Source organism: Sebastes umbrosus, chromosome 22 (genome assembly GCF_015220745.1).
Source record: "Sebastes umbrosus isolate fSebUmb1 chromosome 22, fSebUmb1.pri, whole genome shotgun sequence".
In the NCBI taxonomy this organism is placed as follows: Eukaryota; Metazoa; Chordata; class Actinopteri; order Perciformes; family Sebastidae; genus Sebastes; species Sebastes umbrosus.
The window spans coordinates 12456145-12480702 of NC_051290.1; the positions used below are offsets into that span (position 1 = coordinate 12456145).

The 24558-nt window shown below is 35.9% G+C and overlaps 1 protein-coding gene across 1 annotated transcript in view; it reads right to left on the reverse strand.

Annotated features, from left to right (window-relative positions):
- Window positions 1-20851, reverse strand: part of vax2 (ventral anterior homeobox 2) — a 35297-nt gene extending 14446 nt beyond the window's left edge. The window contains exons 1-2 of the mRNA XM_037757745.1: window positions 20538-20851; window positions 13645-13832 (exon numbers count right to left, since the gene is read on the reverse strand). Of these exons, the coding sequence (XP_037613673.1) occupies window positions 13645-13832; window positions 20538-20760 (411 nt within the window). The 5' untranslated portion in view covers window positions 20761-20851. The remainder of the gene's footprint in view (window positions 1-13644; window positions 13833-20537) is intronic.
- Between the last annotated feature and the right edge of the window lie 3707 nt (window positions 20852-24558).

Below are 24558 nucleotides of genomic sequence, written 5' to 3' on the forward strand. Positions count from 1 at the left end.
TGGTGCCCTCAGCGAAATTTGGATTTGGACCCCCCGCTCTAGGGTCGCTCTAGATTCTAAAAGATTTTTATTTTCATAAATAACTGTATTTATTATTATATAAATAAACCATTGGTCCCTGATATTGTTAGCTTAAAAGTGTTTAGTCAGTTTCACTACAATTTACACTTTTATTAACAAATAAGTGTGGCCGGGCAGATGAAAAAGTGAGTTACGGGGGTGAAAAGTGTAGTTCTTTCTTTCTTTCTTTCTTTCTTTCTTTGTTCATTTGTCACCTCAATGCAGAAAATGAGGAAGGGCGCCCAATGTCATTTTTAAAATGTTTTTAAATACATTTATTTTTTTAGAGGACGACCAGCGCCCCCCAGAAGGTGACGCCCTAGGCGACCGCCTATATGGCCTATGCCCTAAGCCGGCCCTGCATCCGTGTCTTTTTTGATCATTTGTGCTACATGCTTTTATTGTGAAGAAGTTCTGTTTTAAAACAGCTATGTAAACAGGGCCGTGTCTTCACAGAGGACAGGACCTCAGTCTTGTTTCTGGGCTTTTTGAAGGAATAAAACGATCTCTGGCATTGTGCAGTTGGTTTTTACAGCAGCATTTAGATCTTGAGCAGAAACTGTACAAACTGACCCAAATCTTTTTTGTTTTGTTTTTCAAATCCATCAGTATTAGGATTACAGAACCAAAGATCACCAAGGGTCACTTCATGTGAGACAACAGCCCGGTTCTGCTCTTCAAGACTTTTCCCGCAAGCACATCCAGCATCGGCCGACCTCACCTCCATCTTCCTCTTCTTCCTTTCCTCCTCATCATGCTGTACATTCAACCTGCCTCGCATCTTCTTACACCCTCAAACCCGTGCCAATGTCTCCACCGTCACATTTCACCTGACCCCAACACCTCGAAGCCCTCCATCACCTAACTTTGCCCGAATAAACCCGTACCGTAGCACATGTCCAGCCAGGTTCAAACAGGGGTTAACCCCGTCTTATAGAATCGCTGGTAGATATGGCTGCTTAATCCTCCTTAGCGCAAAAGCACTTGGGACTGTTATGAGGCCCACCTCTCTCTCTCTCTCTCTCTCTCTCTCTCCACCCCTCCTTCCCATCCTCCGTCCGTTCACCGCCCTCGCTCCCCACGCCCCAGTGAACCCCACCAGGTTCAGATAACAGCCTCCACCTCCACCGCCCTTCTCACACTGTAATGTTAGAGATGTGCTGCACTCATTCAGCCAACCAAACCAGCAGGTGTTTGAATGTGGTCCATGACTTTTCTTGCATGTCACCCCGCAGTCACTCGAATCACCTCCGGCAAAAAACAAATCGGGCGTCGTGTCTTTGTTCTTTTAGGAATCATATTTGATTTTGTTGTCACAGCTGGCAAAAGCGAGACACAGAGTTCTTTAAACTGAGGACGGTTTCACAATTCAGCTGCAACACACTTTTATCCCTATATCTTACGTCTCTACATATAACATCTATTGCACGTCTGTCTGTTCTGGAGAGAGGGATCCATCTTCTGTTGCTCTTCCTGACGTCTCTTTTTTTTAAGACTATATTTAGTATAATAAGGAAAAAAAGCCACAACGCTTGATCTGAATGATCAAAGGCCTTGAAATTTGGTACGGACATACTTTGGGCAACTATCTAACAGTACAACTTTGTAATTTTTAGATCACATGAAAAATCACACTTTTAATAATAATCAAAGTCAGGATTTTTTAAAAACTAGGAAAAATGCTAATATTGTGTTTATTAAATGTTTTCCACATGAAATATTGTTTTGCATTGCATATGTGTGCATATATTTGCAACTTGTTATGAGTCCATAGATACCAAATACTTGATCGTGCTCCTCGTAGTTTCTGAGATGCAGACATTTTCTTATCATACTATATCTAGACTTTGGGCACACGAGACTACTGTTTTTTAAAATATAATGGAGTATATTGCAAAAACAGTAGTTTATGTGCCCAAATATTAGATGTAGTATGATATTAAAAACAAAATTTTCAGCCAAATGGTCTGACTAATTTTGAAAATTTGAGCAATCCCAGAGAACATTTTCACCAAAGGAAATTAAAAATTTCAGTTGTGGGCAAAAATGGGTTCAAGTTTTTATATATATATAATATTTTCATTAAATTGTACCCACGTTTTGATTAATTGGTGGGCACAAATTAAATAATTTTGCCAGTGCACAAGGCCCAGTCATTCATTCCAGCTTAATAAGTCCCTTGTCCTTGGTTGTAGATTGCTGCAGTCTGGACAGAGACTCTATAAGCTTTACTTTATCTTGGGGACGAGTTATCAAGACATGTTGACTCCGCTTTGCAAAGGATTATTGTTAGTAAAAGGTAATTAACGAGGATACTGAGAGCTTGTGGATGATGATATGCTGATTTGGAGGATGCTATCGGCTTTATTGTGAAACTTCATGATTACTGATGTGCACCATATGCTTCAGGGAGAAAGGCTGGTCTGTTGTGGCTGTATATTCACTTATCTTGTGTAGTGTTGTTAAAAATATCAAGTATCGATACATACTGATATACATACTGATATACATACTGATATACATATTGATATACATACTGATTATTTGAAAACACTCATTTTCCGCAGTATCGCTACATGGGTACCAGCTGCACTTTCTGCTGTCTCTTCTTTACATTACATTACATTATTTATCTTTTAATAAAAAACAAAAATGTTATACCCTCAATGTTGTGTCAATCATTCCCCGTGGTATTCTAGTATATATCTAGTAAATTCTAGTATTGTGCCAACATCAATCTCATGCGCACAAATTAAACGAAACGTGGGAACGATTTCATTAATTGAGGCCACAAATTATATCTCATTCGCACAAATTTCTCTCTCTGTGGCCACTCGTTGTATGAGGATAGAGGGCGTCGTTCGCTGCACAGATGGTAAAGCCCTTTGAGACAAATTTGTAATTCATGATTTTGGAAACGGTGGAAAGTAACCAAGTACATTTACTCATTTATTTCTATTTTTACTTCTACTTTGCTGCAATATTGTACGCATTACTCCCATGAATTCAACAGTTATAGTTACTTTTTCTGATAAGTTTACAAAACGTGGTGTAAAAACAACATAGACCACCCCAAAACAAGCAAAAGAAAATGCTATCTAAATAAAGAAAATATCTAGAATAAATCACTCAGAAGAAATAGCTCCTTCACTACCAATAGTATCCTCTGGAGTCTATTCATCTGTGAATACACTGATCATGTTTTATTTACAGTAACTTTATTTATACATCATGTAGAGACAAGCTGAGAACACCAGTGTTGATGTGGGATTTTGTATGAACACAGACTGACATAGTTTTATTTACATTTTTCTGCTGTATTTTAGGGGTGTAAATCACAAGTTGCATATGATTTTACAATTTTATTACTGAGCTCTTCCAGACATTTAAATGAAAAACAATCTATTGTTTTTAATAAAAAGAATAAATATACATTTCTAAATAAAGGTGTATCTTAAAGACGACGATACGTATGGATGTTTTCACTTTGCATCAATGATATTGGATCGTTGAATAGATATATTGATACAGATCAATGTATCGGTACACCCCTACGGTATTTGTGTGTATAAAATAGTGAAACAATATCGTTTTTACACATAGAACGGCTCTATAATAATACTTTGAGTGATTATAACTAAAGATTTGTACATGTTTATGTCATTTTTCATGTATTTTGGGTTCCTGGCAGATTTATATTTTACGGTTCAATTGAAAAAATGAAAAGTCTGACTTCCTAAACAAGAACACTATTCTGCATAACGAGTACTTTCACTTTTGATAATTTAAGTACAACTTGCAGAAAATAATTTTACGGCAGCGTTTGTGAGGATTCTTACGTTCCCTCTCCACTGGTGCTCCCATGCAGGTAAATCTGCCAGTTTAACTGCGTTACACATTTGCTTGGCGAATGACACAAAGTGGTTACATGGACGACCTTTGACCCCAATGGCAACTTGAGGTCTTGTGTGGGTGTGTGTGTGTGTGCGTAAAAAGTGAAAACCTCTTGTGTCCAATTTTGCTGATTTCCCCGCTTTCACGTCAGTTGAAGGATTACATGTTCCTCCATATGTTTGGAAAATTGCACCATCCTTGGCCTCACACACACACTTCACTCTGCCAGAAGCTGATGAAACGAGTCAATTCAGTCTGAGAGAGTGATTAAGGAAAAAGGCAAATACGACTTAATTGCTATTATGTCCTTCTGATTATCTAATCAGTTGATTAGATAATCAGAGCCTCGCGGGTTTCTTCCCTGACCATCAGTCGGACAAAAGTTCCCGTTCTGAGGACGATGATGCTCTCGCTTTAGGTCACCGCGGAGGAAAGTTTCTTTACGACGACAAACATTTGAACTGAAAGCACAAAGCAGCAAGTGTCCGTCCGTCTGTCTGTGTCCCTTCCTATCTCTTTCTCTATTCTGAGTGTTTGGACAATCCCCGCACTGTGCTGCCTCGTCTCCGCTACATCTGCACGGCTATACGTCATTGCCGGGTCCTCGACGCTCCAGACGAGTGGCCAGACACCGTCTGTCTGGGCCGTCATGGAGAACAATGCACACAACGAGGACATTCACTGTACGCAGACACATAGACGCAACTCGTCATCTTGGAAACGCAGATTTCCTACAGTACGTGGTACCAAACTGAGTCTTTTGAGAGGAAAAAAGAGCTGACATTTTTCTGTTTTCGAGCCCAGAGTGTCCATTTACCACTACAACTAAACAATTACACAATCCTTAATTCAAACAAATGCTCCGAGATTAAATTTGACACCAATAGCACAAGAAGGTGTAACTTCATAACAGGGACTTTAGATTTACCAGGTTTTATAAGAGCTTACTCTCTGGGTTCTTCACACTACTCACAATAATACTACTAATACGTTTTAGTTAGAGATCGCTTTTCAAGATACTCAACGATGCTTTACATGTTAAAAAAAGATCCTAGCAGGACAATAGCAGCTCCAGCTCCGACCCTGACCTCTAACCTCCAAGCCAAGAGGCAAAAAAAAATACAAGACAGCAACAAGAAGCATCACTTTAAAGTTTAAAGCTTTAACACTAAACTGTGCTCGAGGCTGTTTGGTATCAGAGAGTCGTCCGTCTGAGAGAAAAGACAGCAGGCGGAACATGAGAGGAAGTGTGACGCTGATCTCAGACGACTTGCACACCTGTCGCAGGTCAGCTGTTTCTTAAATCATGTCAAGTATCACTAACTTAAAAAATGTGTTTCCGGCAGATAAATCAGTAATGGTCGCATGATGTAGTGGCTGAAACAACATTCATATAATCAATGCCTTCATGAGAAAAAAATAGAGCTGTCACAGTTAACGCGATAATAACACGTTAATGCAAATTTGTTTTAATGTGACGTGTCCATTTTCAAAGGGGTCCCTTGACCTCTGACCTCCAGATATGTGAATGAAAATGGGTTCTATGGGTACCCACGAGTCTCCCCTTTACAGACATGCCCACTTTATGATAATCACATGCAGTTTGGGGCAAGTCATAGTCAAGTCAGCACACTGACACACTGACAGCCGTTGTTGCCTGTTGGGCTGCAGTTTGCCATGTTATGATTTGAGCATATTTTTTATGTTAAATGCAGTACCTGTGAGGGTTTCTGGACAATATTTGTTATTGTTTTGTGTTGTTTATTGATTTCCAGTAATATATATATACATACATTAGCATAAAGCAGCATATTTTCCCACCCCCATGTTGATAAGAGTATTAAATACTTGACAAACCTCCCTTTAAGGTACATTTTGAGCAGATAAAAAAAAAAATTGTAATTAATCGTGTTTAACTATGGACAATCATACGATTAATCATGATTAAATATTTGAATCGTTTGACGGACCTAAAAAAAAATAAAAAATACAATGAATTTGTCCCTACCTGGCTTCCGTATATCTCTCTTTGAGTGTGAGCCAATAAAAATCAAAGCCACGTGTCTAACCTTTAGCAAACGCTAATTTATTCTTATAAAATGTACATATCTCTATTCTAACAGCAGGTACGTCATTTTAGTTTACTAGTTCTTGAGTCAAAAAGTTGAAGTTTCAAACACTGAAACCAACCAGAGTTTAAGTCGAATGCATGGACCCTAATAGCAACAACGTCACAATCAAATAGTCCATCTTCTCCTCATCCTCCTGTAAACAGATCTACAATGACCTGCAGGTGTTTTCTGCAAATGAGAAAAGTTTAAGAGCCTTCTCTGTGTTTTAAAGCCCGGAGTTGCACGCAAAATCAGTCTAACACACACAAATACAAGCACATAGGGCTGCAACTAACCATTATTTTCATTGTCAGTTAATCTGTCGATTATTTTCTTGATTAATCGATTAGTTGTTTGGTCTATAAAATGGTTCAAAATGTTGATCATTGTTTCCCAAAGCCCAAGATGACGTCCTTAAATGTCTTGTTTTGTCCACAACTCAAAGACATTCAGTTTACTGTCATGGAGGAGTAAAGAAACCAGAAAATATTCACATTTAAGAAGCTGCAATCAGAGAATTTAAATGTTTTTTCTTGAAAAATTACTCAAACCGATTATCAACAACATCCTCATGACAACTAACTGATTAATCGTTGCAGCTCTACACATACAGTATATACTACATCTCAGGGTCTGGATGATAAAGTTGTTCCTACACACTGTAAATAACGGTGTTATTCTCTCTGTTACACATACATTTTGCATAATAATTCAATCATTCTAATTCTAATTATTTATGCTCATTAAAGTCACAAATACATTTTAAAAGGGGAATTTATCACCTTATTAACTAATTTTAAATAACAAATGGTCTGTTTGTGTGCTTAGAAATAACACCTGTTTGATAATAAATGTCCCCAAAAATGACAATTATTTTGGCACTTGCATTTTTACATCCTGACTAGTTAGTCCAGTGTTTACCAGGAAAAAGGTAGCAATTTAATAGCCATGCATTTCAAAAAATAAAAACCTGCCTCCACTTATCGCTCTATCACAGCTTTTTAAATGACAAAATTATAAGAATTGTGGTGTTTTGGGGGATTTTCACATCTGGTTTCCTTCTCTTAAAACACAACATCTGGCCTGAATTTAATTACATTGAAAATCTTTAACTTTGTGACTGCTAAATATTAAGCGCAAGGCCTTTTTTGCCACTTTAAAACACAATTGAACAGTCTCTTCCTAAGTTATATCCACTTTATAGCAGAATCAAATTGATATCCTCAAACATCTGTGACCAAAAAAAAGGACATTTGCTCACATCATGTGCATTGTCCACCCAGCTTTACATTAAAGATTAAACATGGCTCCGTCACTGAGCTCTCTCCCATTTGCTGCAGGATTAAAAACCAGTTTAACACGGCCCAGAGACCATTAAACCCATAGCTTCTCCATGGAAGGGCTGCGAACAACAATAGGCTGATACAATGGCAGCGTGTACGTCAGCTGCACTCAACTCAGGAGGGACTGTGGAAGAGCTTAAAGTGACCACACAGCATGGCGTCCTAAAATCTGCTCAAGTCACACTGTCAAACCTGTCGGAGCAGGCAGGACACGTCCAGGAATGTGTGAAAGTCTTTTATCATGCAAGAAAAAGGAAGTAGTTTGACACTTTTTCAGGGGAAATGTGAAGAAAACAGGAGCCAAAATGTCCATTTAATTACTAAGAGGTACACCTAAAGAGCCTCTTTCTCCTCTTTAGACAGGAATAAACAGGAAAAAACAGCAGTTTCTCTGTGTGACAGTAGATTCACACAGTTTTCAAACATGAATTAATCCTAAAACAACACACACATGCAGGAAAAACAAGTTCACAATAAGAGCTGGAGCATCCCTGAACATCTATGGGCAAACTGATCACTGTGTGTGTGTGTGTGTGTGTGTGTGTGTGTGTGTGTGTGTGTGCGTGTGTGTGTGTGTGTGTGTGTGGGCACCCCCTCCTGCTGTGTTACCCTGTAGCTGGGAGCCACCTACTGGGACGAAGAGGAGAGGTAACGGATTACTCAGTAACGCGTTACTGCAGCGTGATTACTGAACGCACAAAGAGTTGTGGGTTTCCTCTCATGATGCTGCAGCTACTAGGAGACAAAAATAAGTTTATATACTTGTGGTTTGGCCACATTTTGAGGCTCCAATATCATAATGAGGTTAAATTATCCATTTATTTAGGCCTATTTTGATTATTTCAGGCTGATCTGAAGTATAATTTGGAGGAAAAGTGGCTGTTTTCTTCTTCTGCAGGTGGAACTTTGAAATATTTGCACTTTTTTGATGGAGCATTAATGTTGAATATTAACTCATTTACAAGTCTTGGAGGATGAAATTGAAAAGCAAAGAAATGCAGACTAATACATATATAAGATAATATATGCATCTGTTTATATCATGTTTATTTTCGTTTATAGCTTACTTTGTATATTGTATATTGGTAGAAATTCAATTTCTTTATTCTTATTTTATTCTAACGTTTTTATCTATTCTTTTGTTTTTATACTGTTTAACTTGCACCAACAAAACCAAAGTAAATTCCTAGTGTATACCTCTTACACCTGGCAATAGACACCATTCTGATTCTGATTCTGATCTTATTAATGTTTGTGTTACTTCTGAAGCAAGTAAGAAATAAGCAGTATTTTTCTTTTCCACATCAGCAGCAGCTGCCTCGAATGAGACTCCATCCAGCTGGACGCACCTTTATGCAGCTTTTTCTTCTTTTTTTTAACCTGTTTTCTTATTTTACACATATTTGTCCTGTTTATTGAACAGCTGTGGGTCTTTGCTGAAGAGAAAAGTTTTTGGAGAAGAAATTGTGCGCAATGGTCACCAAAAATCCACAATTTAAAAAAAATAATTCAGGTTTTATGTTTAATCCAAGTTATGTGCGTCTTGGCGAGACACTTTGGAGACACAATATTCAAATTATTTCTAATATTCTTATTTTTAGACATCACTCAAGTTGTCTTTAAAAAAAAAAATCCACTTTTCTTTCTATAATTCTGTCATAAAGAACATTTTAGCCCCTTTTTTTTGTATTTTCTGCTGCCTCATTGCCTCAGTGATGACCAGTTTGAATACCTGACCAAACTAATTGGAGTAACATCATAGGTCAACGACCAAATCCCCAAACATTGTTAAAAAACACTTAACGATCCAATCTCCTATGTTACAGAAATTAGTATTTGTGTTTCAGAATCAGAATCAGAATCAGAATCAGAATCAGAATCAGAATGGTGTTTATTGCCAGGTGTAAGAGGTATACACTAGGAATTTGCTTTTGTTTTGTTGGTGCAAGTAAACAGTATAATAACAAAAGAATAGATAAAAACGTTAGAATAAAATAAGAATAAAATAATTGAATTTCTACCAATATACAATATACAAAATAAGCTATAAACAAAATAAACATGATATAGACAGATAGTGTAAATATTGCCAGTGTGCAGTCACAGATAAAGAGGCCTGTCATGGTCATAAATAAAGTTTATAAAAAAAGGTGTCAGATCATGTTTTAGGTGCTAATGTTTCTGAAACCAGAAGGGGAAGTTCACTTGTTTGATTTGAATTGAAAACAAGTTGTTGGGTTTTTTTTGTCAGATTTTTTGGTTAAAATTCAAGTGTAAGATTTCATTATGTATAAAGAGTTGAGTGGGAGTTTGTCACAACGAAAGTTGGAAGGAAAAAGGCGCAGTTAGTTTTACTTTATAGCTTATTAAGGTTTATTAAGTAACAATGAGTGCCAGACAAAGCGAAAACAGATGATTTTCTGTTTAAATTTTCATCATACAAGTAAATATTTCGATTGCAATTTCTGAATCTAATCGGAATAAAAGAGAGAAAAAGTTTGAGCTCGAAAAAAAACATTGAAAAAAGACCAAAAAACTCAAAGTTATTCCAGGTTTCAATGCCTTTTGTTGCTTTGAAATGAAGCGTATACAGCCTCCTTTTGCTCCAAAACCTCCAAAACCTCCAAACCCAACCAACTGCAGAAAAAAAACAGTTTTTCAACCCCCAACAGAAACCATATAGCTTTAAAAACCTGGAGAAAACAGTAATAGATAGATAGATAGATAGATAGATAGATAGATAGATAGATAGATAGAATGGAGCTGCTTTAGTGGTCTGTAAAACCTGTGAAAACCTTGAATAGTGAACTAAAAAGCTCCTCAACAAACACTGTATAAATCACCTGAAAACAACAAAACGGCACAAACAACTCACTTAAAAAGGACCTACAACTTTGAGAGAGCCTCCATCCATCTTTCCTTTTGTGATTAGCCTTGAATGTTGCATTTGCTTAAAAAATATGCTCCAATAGAAAAGAGATAATGAGAAGAAAAGAGAAGTAATGCCAACTAAAAGCCTTTCGATCACGCGTAAAAGCTGCCTTTCAATGCCACATTAAGGAGATTCAGAGCGAAAAGGGTTCAATATTTGACGCCATTACTGAGGAGACTTTTATTATTTACATTTTTGTTCTCACTTGAAGGTCAGGCAGTTTTTCCATTCAGCCAATCCGCTGCTGCCCAGAGTCTCCTCAGCAGCAGCAGCAGGAAGCTGAGGCCCTCCCATTAACACCCCTAGTGTCAGCACTAATGAGGGACACAGTGGCTGCTCTGTGTGCTCTCTCTCACACACACACACACACACACACACACACACGCACACACACACACAGAAACCTTAAACTAAAACATGAAAGTCAGTAAATAAAGGTGTTATTATCTCTGTTATACATACATTTTGCATTATAATTCAATCATTCTAGTTATTTACGCTCATTAAAGTCACAAATACATTTTAAAAAGGGGAATTTATCACCTTGTTCTAGCTAATTTTAAGTAACAAATGGTCTGTTTGTGTGCTTAGAAATAACACCTGTTTGATAATAAATGTCCCCAAAAATGGCACTCGCATTTTTACATCCTGAATTCTTTTAACTTCCTGCAAAGTGGTGTACTTTAACTAGTTAGTCCAGTGTTTACCAGTAAGAAGGTAGCAATTTAATAGTCATGCATTTCAAAAAATAAAAACCTGCCTCCACATCACACACACACACACACACACAGAAACCATGGACTAAAACATGAAAAGTCAGATATGATCAGTTTGCCCAGAGATGTTCAGGGATGCTCCAGCTCTTATTGTGAAGGTGTGTTTCCTGCATGTGGGTGTTGTTTTAGGATTAATTCATGTTTGAAAACTGTGTGAATTTAGTGTACCACAGAGAAACTGCTGTTTTCCCTGTTTATTCCTGTCTAAAGAGGAGAAAGAGGCTCTTTGGGTGTACCTCTTAGTAATTAAATTAAAATGTTGGCTCCTGTTTTCTTCACATTTACCTGAAAATGTGTCAAACTACTTCCCTTTTCTTGCATGAAACACACACTCACACACTCACACAGACACACACAGGTATTAATATTGGTGTACTCCACAGTGATGATGCGTAAAGCTGCTGCAACAAGTGTTTTATGCACAAGAGGTGGTTTAAGTCTGCAAAAGGCCTCCAATCAAAATACATTTTCAACCTACTTTCATTTTATTTCCTGGATTTATTTTCGAGGTTTTTCGTTTCTGAAACCTGTCACCATCACTACATCCCATAATTATACCCTTTGTTTTGGTGACGTCTATATTGACATGTTAGTTATTTCCTTATGATGTGCGCACAAATATCCAATGCACTCACAGACACTCACTTCGATCTGTATTTGGAGACCATATGGCTCCAATAGTAAGTGCACTGTTATAATACATATTTAAAACACTCCAAGAGTTCAGGAGCTCGTCCTTCATAGCTCCACATTGCGTAAAATCATGTAAAAATTGGATAAAATGCGCAATATTTACACTTTTCGCACGAATGGCCTAAAAAAAAAGGTCTGAAATTGACAAGATACAACACCAATACGCATATTTTTCTATAAACCTGCAGTATGTTGACTAAATCACATTTATATTGGCTATAGGTGAACGTCAAGTTAAGATTTGTGGAAAACTATACTTTACAAGTGCAATTACCTCTGTTTACATTACATCTATTTTTATATTTTTATACTTCTAGTGTAACACTTTTGTTTATATTTATTTATTACATCTACTTTAACTGTTTTATATTACTTTATAACTGTGTGTTTTACCTGTTGTGTGTTTTATCTGCCTCGTTTAGTCTTGTCAAGTATTTGTTTTAAAGCACTGACCAGAAATGGCAACTGTGAATCTGTGAAAACTGTTGTATTTAATACAATGACAATAAAGCTTTCTATTCTATTCTATTCTATTCTATTCCATTCTATACGTGTTTTAATGGTGCATAAATAGACGATTCTTTTGTGATTTGTAGGTAAAAAAAAACGAATTAAACCTGCAGTTGAGTGCATTATTACTGCATGAGTAAACGAGATAGAAAATCATAGTTAGTCTACTTCAATAAACATAATAATATATAGGCCTTAGTCTGCAGTGTGTGAGTGATGACGCACATAATACACACATAGGGGTCTATTTCTATTATTATTATTTAAGTAGCCTTCAACCAAGTAACCTATAATGACGAATAAAATGAGTCTGCTTTTTTGCCTTTTTGCCTTTTTGCAGGATTCAGGTGCAACCACTACGCATGACTTATGCTTCTGTCACGCGCATGCAATAGCCTATTATACGCAATTATTATTTTTCTTATGTAAATGTGGACACATTTTTGATTTTTTTAAAAGAACCTGGGCTATACATAAATTATCTGACCTATATAAATACATTGACTTATTATAAAAATGTAAGACTATAGCCATAGTAATGTAGTGTATAGGCGTCATGCAACATTTAAGGCCTTTATTGGCGCGTGCGCAAACCCCTGCATGGGGCTTATTTATTTATGGGTGACTTTTTTATATCTGTTTGTGCTGCAGTATACACCTGAATTAACATTAAGCATCATAAAAAAAAGTATTTTCCAAATGATCCTATTTTGAACTGAATTAGCTGCCTTGCTTCTTCAGAGTATGTGGTTGTATAGTTTTTCGGATAAAATGTTACTTTTGTAAAAGGCTTCATCACAGGCATCCAACTGCATCCAAAACAAAATTAAAACAAAAATAAAGTCCTTCAGTGTCCCTTTTGTGCCATTTTTTTTTTTTATTATTCCAGTGGGTTTGTTTTTATATTGATACCAATGTCAGAATCATGTAAAACAACTTAATCAAATCTTTCATCATATAAAACCAATGATGTTTATGTTATATTATGTTGCTGGTTATTGATGATGATGTTCTTATAGATGCTCCTTGTGTAAAGCAAATTCCCCCCTAGAGGCAATAAAGGTTTCATTCATTCAAAATCTTGTAAACATGTTTCAGCCTGGATTTAAGACCCGGATGTGTCCATTTAAGGAGTGTTCTGGGCGGAGCTTCTTCTACTCCTCCTCTCTGATTGGCCGAGGAGCCAATTAAAGGCCCACAAACTCACCTGTGACTGAATCATTTGAAAGATCGTAATAAGCTACAACTTTTGAATTTGGTCAATAAATAAGATAAGCTAACACTTTATCATTAAAATATATTTCCATCTCCATCCTCTTTCTTACCTGTGTTTCCGAGAGATTCAGCTGCCTCGCGAGCTCGGTGCGCTCGCGGCCCACCACGTACTGGCACCGCTGGAACTCGAGCTCGAGCCGGTACAGCTGTTCGGCAGTGAACGAGGTCCGCGTGCGCTTCGGCCGGTCCAGGTCGAGGCCCTTCGGCAGCACGATCTCACGGATGGTGCCTTTGGCGTCTGTTAGAGAATAAAAACAACAAAATAAAGTCATTTTTTAGAAGCAAATGCAACAACAACTTCCTGTTTACATAAGTTCAATAATAAATAATAATATATTTCTTTATATAGCACTTCTCAAAACAGATGTTACAAAGTGCTTTACAAGACAATAAAAGCAGATAAATAGAGTAAAATATATGGTAACTGTTAAAGCAGAACATCACAGAACATATCAATACTAATAGAAGTGGTAAAATGGTAGGACAAGTTGATAAAATAAATATACAGTATAAAATAATAATAATAATAATAATTAAAAAAATGTATATAGCACTTCTCAAAACAGATGTAGCAAAGTGCTTCACAAGACAATTAAAGCAGATCAATCAAGTAAAAGATATGGTAACTGCTAAAACAGAACATCAGACAATAAAAGCAGATAGAGTAAATCAAATATGGTAACTGCTAAAGCAGAACATCACAGAACATATCAATAATAATAGAAGTGGTACTTGGTGGTAAAAAAAAAAAGTGTTTTCAAAAGTTTTTTAAAAGTGGATACAGAGTTAGATGATGTATCTCTATATAGGAAGTGAATTCCAGAGTTTGGAAGAAAAGCACTCAACTGAGACTATTATTATTATTATAAACTAAAATATCTAAATGGAATCACTTCCAATAGGTTAAAAACAGATAAACATCTCTTTATAAGGCTGGTGTGAATCTATAGACTACATAGTGCCAAACGGATGTAATATTAATGAGTATCAGACTAATGGATTTAAAGAGAAAGACATGGATGGTTGCGCGTCTTTGAGATAAATGTGTTGTGTTTTTATGCACCAAATATTTTGAACAAGCTCCCAGAAACCTGGAGGACCAACTCCAACTCATTTAAATCAAAGCTTGAAACTTTCCTGTTTGCTGCTTCCTTTTATTAAACCAGATAATGATCTTATATACTGCACTAGAGCTTTTACTCTTGTGTGTTATATTCTATTTTATCTTCTATCCTAGCTTTTATTTTTAGCTTGTTTTTATTTTCTAATCTTTAATGTTTTTATAACTGTTTTAATTATGTCTTAATGTTCTTTTTGCACTTTGTCGCAATGTTTAGATACATTTTCTTTTTTTTTCTGTACTGCTTCTTTTGTATGTATTTGTATGTGTATGTATGTATGTATTTATGTTAGTTTAGATCTTTCTTCCTTCTATGTTATTGTTTTTTTTCTCCTGGGGTTGGGGGGAGGTCCTTTGTATAAGCCTGTGGCTTCTTGACCTCTCCTGACACATTTCTTGTTTGTTTTTCTCATTGACTGGATTTTGTGCAGTTTTATATATGTGCAAATAAAAAATAAAAAAATGTTCTTGAATGTCTATTTAAAGCACTTTGAATTTCCCTGTTGCTGAAATGTGCTCTACAAATAAAGCTGCCTTGCCTTGCCTTTTAGCACAACGGAGTGTTAATAACACGCTTGTGCTCTGTGGAAAAAAAAAAGGCCCTATTGTTATTATGTATGTACACAAGTGTGGTGAAAATAACACTTTTCTGTAATTATGTTTAAATTACTGGCTGGTATAAAAAAAAAAAACTCATATAGTTTGCCATTATTATACTCACTATAATCTATATTCAGTAGCTGAATGTATCAAATATTGTAATCGAACGCGTAAATCCTCGTTCCACTAGCTGCGTAATGTTGCTCCACGTGATTGTAGATGCAGACTACACATCAGTTTTGAGTACTTAAACATGAAAATATCTAGCATCTGTATAGCTAGAATACTTTATTAGAAAAAAACACTTTTTTTAAAATTATAAATAAGGGGTGATTAAAATACACACACACACACACACACACACACACACACACACACACACAAGGAGAATTCTGCTCAGTTTTGCCCCAATTTCTCTCCATCGGAGTGAGTATGAGCACTGGATATCTGTCCTGGGCTATTAAGGGTTTTCCAATGAGTGGCGTTGCAAAAAAAAAAAGGTGGCACAGCTTTGTTTATGTGGATTAAGTGCCAATCAAATGCTTCACTCTCTCCTGTTTCTAAAGTTAGAGGTCTGTGCGTCAGTATCTATCCACAATAACAATAACACTGTGGGTGAGTGTTGTTTTTTGGGACAAACTATGATTAAATATTGTAAATGTTTTTGGTTAGGCGTGGTTTTTGGTAGGGCTTATTCGTGTTATTTTATTTTTCTATTTTATTTTATTTGTAGTTTATTACTTACTGCAGGCTATCTGATATTAATCTCACTTGATTTATTTTAAGAATTTGCTGCTTTGATAATATTTTATTACATATTGTAATTTTTTTTGGTTAGGCGTGGTTTTTGGTAGGGCTTATTCGTGTTATTTTATTTTTCTATTTTATTTTATTTGTAGTTTATTACACACTCTATCTGCTATTAATCTCAGTTGATTTCTTTTAAGAAATTGCTGCTTTGATAATATTTTATTACAAAGATTGTCTGAAAAATCTGAACTTTTTAGATAGAAGAAAAAAAATGTATATAGGACGTCATAGGAAACATTGAAACATACATTTTTTTTTTATCTGAGTTGTACCAGTGTTTGTTGTTGTTTTGTTTTTGTTTTTTTTATTGTGTTTGTGAAAATAAGAAAACCCAATAAACATATTAGGGGAAAAAAAATAAAATAAAAAAAAAGATAGAAGAAAAAAAACTTGAGAGCACGAAAACAACATATATTAAAAAAAATTGAGTGCATTCAGATATTAGAGCGATATCCTGGATGGGTCATTACACCCAGAAGCCCTCGAGTTATTGTCTACCAAAAAAAAAAATCACAATCTTTACTTTAATTTTGCTACAATCGACCAATTCTGGAATTTTAAAGACGCGTTCCATTCGATAGAATCTTCGTATTTTTTGGCTCCACTGAATATTTGTTCGTATTTATCACATTGAATGGAAGCGCAGAGGCCAGACAAGTCCTCCTCTTTGTCCAGGGTTTTTAGGTCATAAAATATGCAATTCAATAAAATATGAAGAGCTCTGAATTAAATATGAAACAAAACTGATTGAACCGAACATCCATAGTGTTTCTATAGGAAGGATTCCGGCTAGAGTAACCAAAACTCTGAGGTAACTTAAGTTTATTATTAATTTTATTTATTTTTTTTAGCTATAAAAGGAGATTTGGACATGTATTAAAGGCAGATCTTCGCTTTAAATGACGTATTTTTAAAGCGTGGTTCAAAAACAAATATCTGAGGTACTTAAATACAGCAGGTGTAGAGGAATGATATTTCATTAATTTATTCAATCTTTATTTTAACTCGGAAATACATTGAGGAAGAGAATCAGTGCGTAAAAGGTAAAATTGTGGGCTGTGTTTTGCCACATAATGGGAATTAAAAGAATTAATAAAATGCAGTAAAATAAATCAGTTAGAACGCCCTAATCTGCATTATTTCAATCACAGTATAGACAGTTATTCTTCAGTGTTTGGTTATAGCCTACAGGCCTTTGAAGCTACGTTATGAAACGTACCATGATGTCTCCATCTTTACGCACGCGTAAATTGTCGCCAGGCAAATAATATTCTGCACCAGAGATGCTATAAAAACCTTCATAATATTTGTTTATTTGTTTAGCACAATTTAAGACTATACAACATAACAAAAAAAAAAAAAGAATAATATAAAGTGCAGGAAGAGGCAAAAAAAACAAAACACTGGGCTTATCTGAAGCCTCCACCTAGAGACAAGATTAATATAAAGAAATAAAATGACTACATAATATAAATATTCAGACATACATTTACAGATTTTCTTCACTGGCCCCAGAGCAATAAAAAAAAAAAAAATAACAGCTCAAACTGTGATGGAAACATTTGTGTGAGCAGAGGAGGAAACTGTACGCAGACATGCTGACCTCTTGGTGACCTCTCTGCAGAAAAACCCAGAGCATCCAGCAGGCTTAGCTTCAAAAACAAATCCTGACAGTATATCTGTACAGTAAACCTTCACCAAAACACACACCTCCTCCTCTGGAGAGACACCATTAACCAGCGACTGATGCAACACAATAACCACTGTATGTTTTACTCAACTACCTTTGTTTACATTTATTTATTTATTACATCTACCCCCAAAAAAAAGGCTAGTTACACATTAATGCAGCAAAATAAGTTATGCAATTATAACATATTGCAACTGACAGATCATCACATAATAAGTACTTCTTTATGTATATTTTACTATTAATGTTTACACAACAAGTACACATTTGAACACCTTTAATTGTTTTATTTTAACATTATTGCTCCATTTACTCAAGTAAATGATGATAATAGTTTCCACCAGCATTTGTTATAAGGGGTTAAATAAGAAACTACTGTGCAATATATCCTTGATGCAATATACACCTTAAGTGCAACTACCTTTGTTTATATTTTATTTATTACATCTACCCATCTACCTGTTTTACAAGTGCAATTACCTCTGTTTACATTACATCTATTTTTATATTTTATACTTCTAGTGTAACACTTCTGTTTATATGTATTTATTACATCTACTTTACCTGTTTTTTTATTTGCTTCATATAACTGTGTGTGTTTTACCTGTTATATGTTTTAACGGCCTCGTTTAGACTTGTCAAGTATTTCTTTTAAAGCACTGACCAGAAGTGGCAAACTGTGAATCTCGTTGTATCTAATACAATGACAATAAAGCTTTCTATTCTAGTAGAGACTATATATGAACACCTGATCTCATGTGAAAAAAAACAAGAATGCATTTAATTTAAAAGAAGCTGTCTTAAGTCTCTCTTTCGCCATTTTTTCTCGTGTGTCTCCTCTTTACTATTTTAAATTGCTTGTTTTTATATATTTATTGTACTATTCTCTGGCTAAACGAGCTGCCTTTTGTGTGCCACAGATAAACGTTCAATAAAAAGATAAAACTGAGCAGCCTGCAACCATAATATTCACAACATCCGCCTTTAACCGAGGACTGATAGGCCGACATATTGATTCTGTCTACAGCAGAAACAGCTACACACCTATGCAACAAATATTGCACAAAAAATACCAGTTGCAATTTAAAATTTGCATTTTTTCTTATGCAACTGAACTGAACAGTGCAATCTGCTGAGTTTCTGTTCTTGGAAAACATTAAATAAAAAAAATCTCCTTCGTGGAAAACTTCACAATGACTCACATTCATATGTCACACATAATAATATATTTTAAATTCTGTATTTTCTTTCCCTCTCATTGTGTGCTTCTATTTACGTGCTTATATAAGTATTGCAAATGTCCTGAATGCAAGTAACCTTAAATAACCTCCAGGTTTAGACAGATTTATGCATGTTTTCTTTATATTATTGGACGCTTGAAGCTTCCCTGTATAAGTATATAACACACATTTCATTTCACATAATTTAACGTGCAAACATAAATTAAATACAAATGTTTTAAGGCTATTTAGACTTAAAATATGACTCCAAAACCATCTATAATTATACAGATTTAAAAAAAAAATATATTAAAAACACACCACAACAGTTTTTTTTTCTTTAAGAGTGTTTGCTGACTGCAGTGATTTTATCTTAATTGTCTGGATTTTATTTTATTTTTCTAACCTCTCATCCAGAGGCTGCAGGCCTCCTGCGATGGGGCGTGGACACTCATATTAAATTAAATATTATTCTCATGTTCATTAGCATAACGTTGGCACACAAAGACTCCCACACACACATCGCTTTATCGATGGAGAGCTGGATGATGTTTTTTTTCTTTCTATGAGCTTCTTTTGTTGATAAAAGCGACACAAACAGCCTGAATTTCTCCTTATTATCTTTCTTTGTTATCTTTTCTTTCCTCCGGTCTGATTTTCAACCTTCAGAGAATTATTCACTATACATGTGTGAGACAAATAATAAGACAATGTATTAATACAAGTCATTGTTTTGACTGCTAACATGACCAAATCCATTTTTTTTCTAAATGAACCAAAGGAGTTGTCACAGACTGTGCCAAAATATAGTGTTTTAATTCTATATTGCAATACATGGTTTTTATTTTAATAAATATCTAAGGGGTGTGGTGTGGTGTTACAATCATTAAGGTATCACGGAAGTGAAAGTAGCCTATTGTTACCACAGCAGGAGAAACCAGAGGTGTTGTATCGTTCAGCATCAGTCCAACTTTTAAAACACTTTTATGTTTAAATATCTGCTTCCTTTTCAGTTGAGGATATTTTATTGTAGCATTTGGGATATTTTTAAAAGGGAGAACTCCAAATTCCAAATTCCAGGTTCCAAATTCTAAGTTCCAAATGTATCATATATATTTATTCTTGAATTCTATGATTTGTAATTGCAGTGTCTGTGATGAAGCCTATATTTATATGTGTGTTGTATTGTTCAGCATCAGTCCAACTTTTAACACACTTTTATGTTTAAATATCTGCTTCCTTTTCAGTTGAGGATATTTTATTGTAGCAGTTTGGATACTATTTTTAAAGGGAGAACTCCACATTCCAAATTCCAGGTTCCAAATTCTAAGTTCTAAACGTATCATATATATTTATTCTTGAATTCTATGATTCTAATTGCAGTGTCTGTGGTTGAAGCCTATATATTGATTGTGGATAGAATAACAGTGGGAGTTAAAATAGCCTTCCTGGAAAACTCTCACAGGTTTGATTTTTACGCAAAGAACAAAATCAGTGTCTTACCTCTCACTAATATCCTCCGACAGTAGTCAGGGTCCACTCCCAGAAGTTTGTCGTGTCCGTCTTCGCTGGAGGACGTCGGGGTGGACGCAGATGTCCCCGGGGTGTCCGTGGAGCTCTGCACCGGAGACCGGCACTTTGTCTCCATCCGGTCCGGACACAGTGGGTTGTTGGGTCCACAACGGTGGTTCCCATCGCCCATAGTGGTCGTGGCCTGATCAAACATCTAAACAAGTAACTTCTACTAAGATCTCTCTCTGTCCTTTATGTGGCTGCTGCTTTCACTCTCGTCTTTCTACTTTCTCCTCTTTGCAAGTGTTCTCCAGAGACGACTTTGAGAGCATGCCCTCCTCCTCCTCTTCCTCTATAGCTTCCAAAAAAAAAAAAAAAAAAAAAAGAAAAAAAAAAAAAGTAGATCCACTTACAAAGGATGCATGATGCGATCCTGCAGCAGCAACGGAACCGAGGTGCGCTTCAGGTGTCGCGGCATGACATGACGCACGGACGGGTCCGGAGTCCAAACCAAAGCTCAGCTCTGGATCCTGCTCTAACTTACAGGAGCCACAAGAAATGCATGATGGTGCAAGCTTGGAAAAAAAAAAGGTACAAGGAGGGGGGCAAGCAAGCAAGGGAGGTGCCACAAACACACACACACACACACACACACACACACACTGCTCACCCACGTAGAAATAAAGTGAGAGGCGGTTGCGCGTAAAAACAAACCCACACAGAGCCAGGGAATAAAAGTTTCTCCTGGTGAGTCCTGGAGCAGCAGCCTGTTACTTCACCTCCTGCTCACATCGACTGCATCTGCGGATCCAGGGTTGCATTGCATGTTGTTGGTGCCACATAAGGGGCAAAGCTTTTTGGAGCAAAGCTGTCTGTGTCTGCACCTCTTCAGGAGGAGTGGGAATGGGAAATAATGGGCACCTTTACGCACAGATATAAACGCGCTCTGGTGTTTTTTTTTATCATTTCAAAGCTGGAAACATCACGTCTGCGCTGAACAGAGCAGAGCAGAGCAGAGCAGAGATGTTGGTCGGTGTGTGTGTGTGTGTGGAGGATATTTGTGGTGACACACGGTTGCACTTTACAGAGAGGCAGAAGCAGAAACATCGCGCGTCATTTCCTGCCCATGCAGGGTCGCAGCTGATTGGTCCACCGGCTGGGTGCACGTTTGTGACAACAAGAGGATGAGAGGCGCTGCTGCAGACAGACCGGAGATCAGCCGAGGAGGCATGACACCATGGTTGGGTTGTGTGCGCTTTCCTGCTCTGGAAGCCCACTGTTAAGAATCTCCCAGTAAAATAACAGTAAACAACTGGCAGCAGGGTTTGCCTTTATGTTACTGTAAAATTAACAATATTATACTGTCGCTGAAATTTACAGCTTTGTTCTGTTAATGAAAAATACATTTTTTTTTTGTATTAATTTCACAGTATTTTACAGTTAATTTACTGTTCAAAGATACATTATACAGCTGTTTTTCACCTTTCTTTTATCTTACTGATTTGTTTTAATGCACTATTTAGGTTGTATTTTTTACATACATTTTAATAAACATAATTTGTTGCCTAGATGAATAGACTTAGCAGGTTACAGACATAGGAATAGTCACACTAAATACAAATAAAGGCACTTGTAAGTGGAAAAAGGCTAAAATAGACTTGTTGACACTTTTCCCCAAAATGTCTGTCTCTAGCTGGCTACAAGTACAGAATGCAAACCAGAACAACATGTGAGTGAAGAACAATAAAGCTAATTCACTGATTTTCCAATCATGTATAATGTACAAGCCTCACATGAGCAGATCAGGTCCCAGAATTAAACAAATCATGCATGAAACTGTTACTGATGATACTTTAGACAGTTGATCAGCAGTAAAGTGATGTTTTTTAAGAATTCATTATAGTTCAGTTAAAAAACGGCCTATGAGCGTAATTTAACAGGTTTTCTTTTGTATTAACAGTAAAGCACTGTTTTTAGCAATAACAGGTTAATACTGTTGAAATCCTGCTGTAAATTAACAGAAATTGTTTACAGCTCTCCGTCAGACTCTGACTCCTCTGTTTTTTTGTTTTAACTTTGAGCTCTGCAAAGAGAGAAACAGCAGTTCAACATCAAGGCTATGTATTTATTTTGCATTTGTTTTATGTTGTGGCGTCTGAAACTTTAATGTATGTTTAAATGCTGCTGTCTTGGGCCAGGTCTCTCTTGCAAAAGAGATTCTTAATCTCAATGAGTACTACCTGGTTAAATAAAGGTTAAATAAAATAAATAAATAAATAAAGAAGCACTTCTGACCCAGTGAGGTAAAACTTAAATTACATTTAAGTTATTCTCTTTAGATCTCACTCATTCATGGGCCTCAAAATTCATAATACGAAAATATGATCTTAAAAACTGAATTTAATCAACATACATTAGGGCTGGGCAATATAATATTAATATCCTGATATGAGACTAGATAATATATCATAATATGATGTCTTTCCTGGTTTTAAAGGCTTCACAGTAAAGGGATGAAATTTTCTGAACTCACCAGACTATTCTAGCTGTTCTATTATTTGCGTTAGTCATTATATTCACATTACTGATGATTATTTAGCAAATAGCAATAGTCAACTCTACAATATCGATATCGAGGTATTTGATTTTCTCCATATCGCCCAGTTCTATATGACCCAGTGAGGTAAAACTTAAATTACATTTAAAGTGTATCACAAGTTATTCCCTTTAGATCTCACTCATTCATGGGCTTCAAAATTCACATTATGAAAAACAGAGTTTAATCGACATAGTCTACATGCATGCATAGTGTGTATAGACCAATGTATCAAGGCCAGTTTTGGATTTTTAATAAATAGGCTACTGGATAATCATGTCTGATATGATTTAGGTTTCTATAAACAGAAATCGTGTAGTCACATCACTGCAAGAATGTATATATATTTGTCTAATTACTAGTCAAAATATGTTATAACTTTTAATATAAGATACAATCACCTAACAAGTAACATTTCAGTGACTTGTTCTCAGACAATGCATCTTGTATATCTTGTTAAGTGACAAAATACTACTTTTGAGGCTTATTTATGACACACAACACTTCCTAATATTAGTGAAATAAAGCTCAAAATTAGTTTTCACAGCTAATTTCAAAATCTCTTTTTATCCTTAAAGGCATAAACAGCACATTTTGTTTCCAGAAATCTTACCAAGAGAATTTTCACTTGTTCCATTGGCAGATTATTTTACTTATTATAAGCAAAATTACCTTATATTCATGGTGTTTTTACATATTTTTAGAGTGGCTTTTTTCAGTTTCTTTTACAGACACATTTTCTAAATGCATTCTTCATTAAAATACGTGATGTACCCCAGAGGTAGAGTGACTTATTCACTAAGTATGGTGATGTGTTTAACTGTTTTTTTTATGTCCCTAAATGCTGTTTCAGAAGTAGGGCTGTCAATCAATTAAAATATTTAATCGTGATTAATCACATGATTTTCCATAGTTAATCATGATTGATCGCAAATTAATCACACATTTTTTATCTGTTCAAAATGTACCTTAAAGGGAGATTTGAAGTATTTAATACTCTTATCAAGATGGGAGCGGGCAAATATGCTGCTTTATGTAAATGTATGTATATATTTATTATTGGAAATCAATTAACAACACAAAACAATGACAGATATTGTCCAGAAACCCTCACAGGTACTGCATTTAGCATAAAACATATGCTCAAATCATAACATGGCAAGCCCAACAGGCAACAACAGCTGTCAGTGTGTCAGTGTGCTGACTTGACTCTGACTTGCCACAAACTGCATGTGATTATCATAAAGTGGGCATGTCTGTAAAGGGGAGACTCGTGGGTACCCATAGAACCCATTTTCATTCACATATCCTGAGGTCAGAGGTCAAAGGAACCCTTTGAAAATGGCCATGAAAATGTAGCGTAAGATTGGAGCATTATTTAACCTCCTTTTTGACAAGCTACTATGACATAGTTGG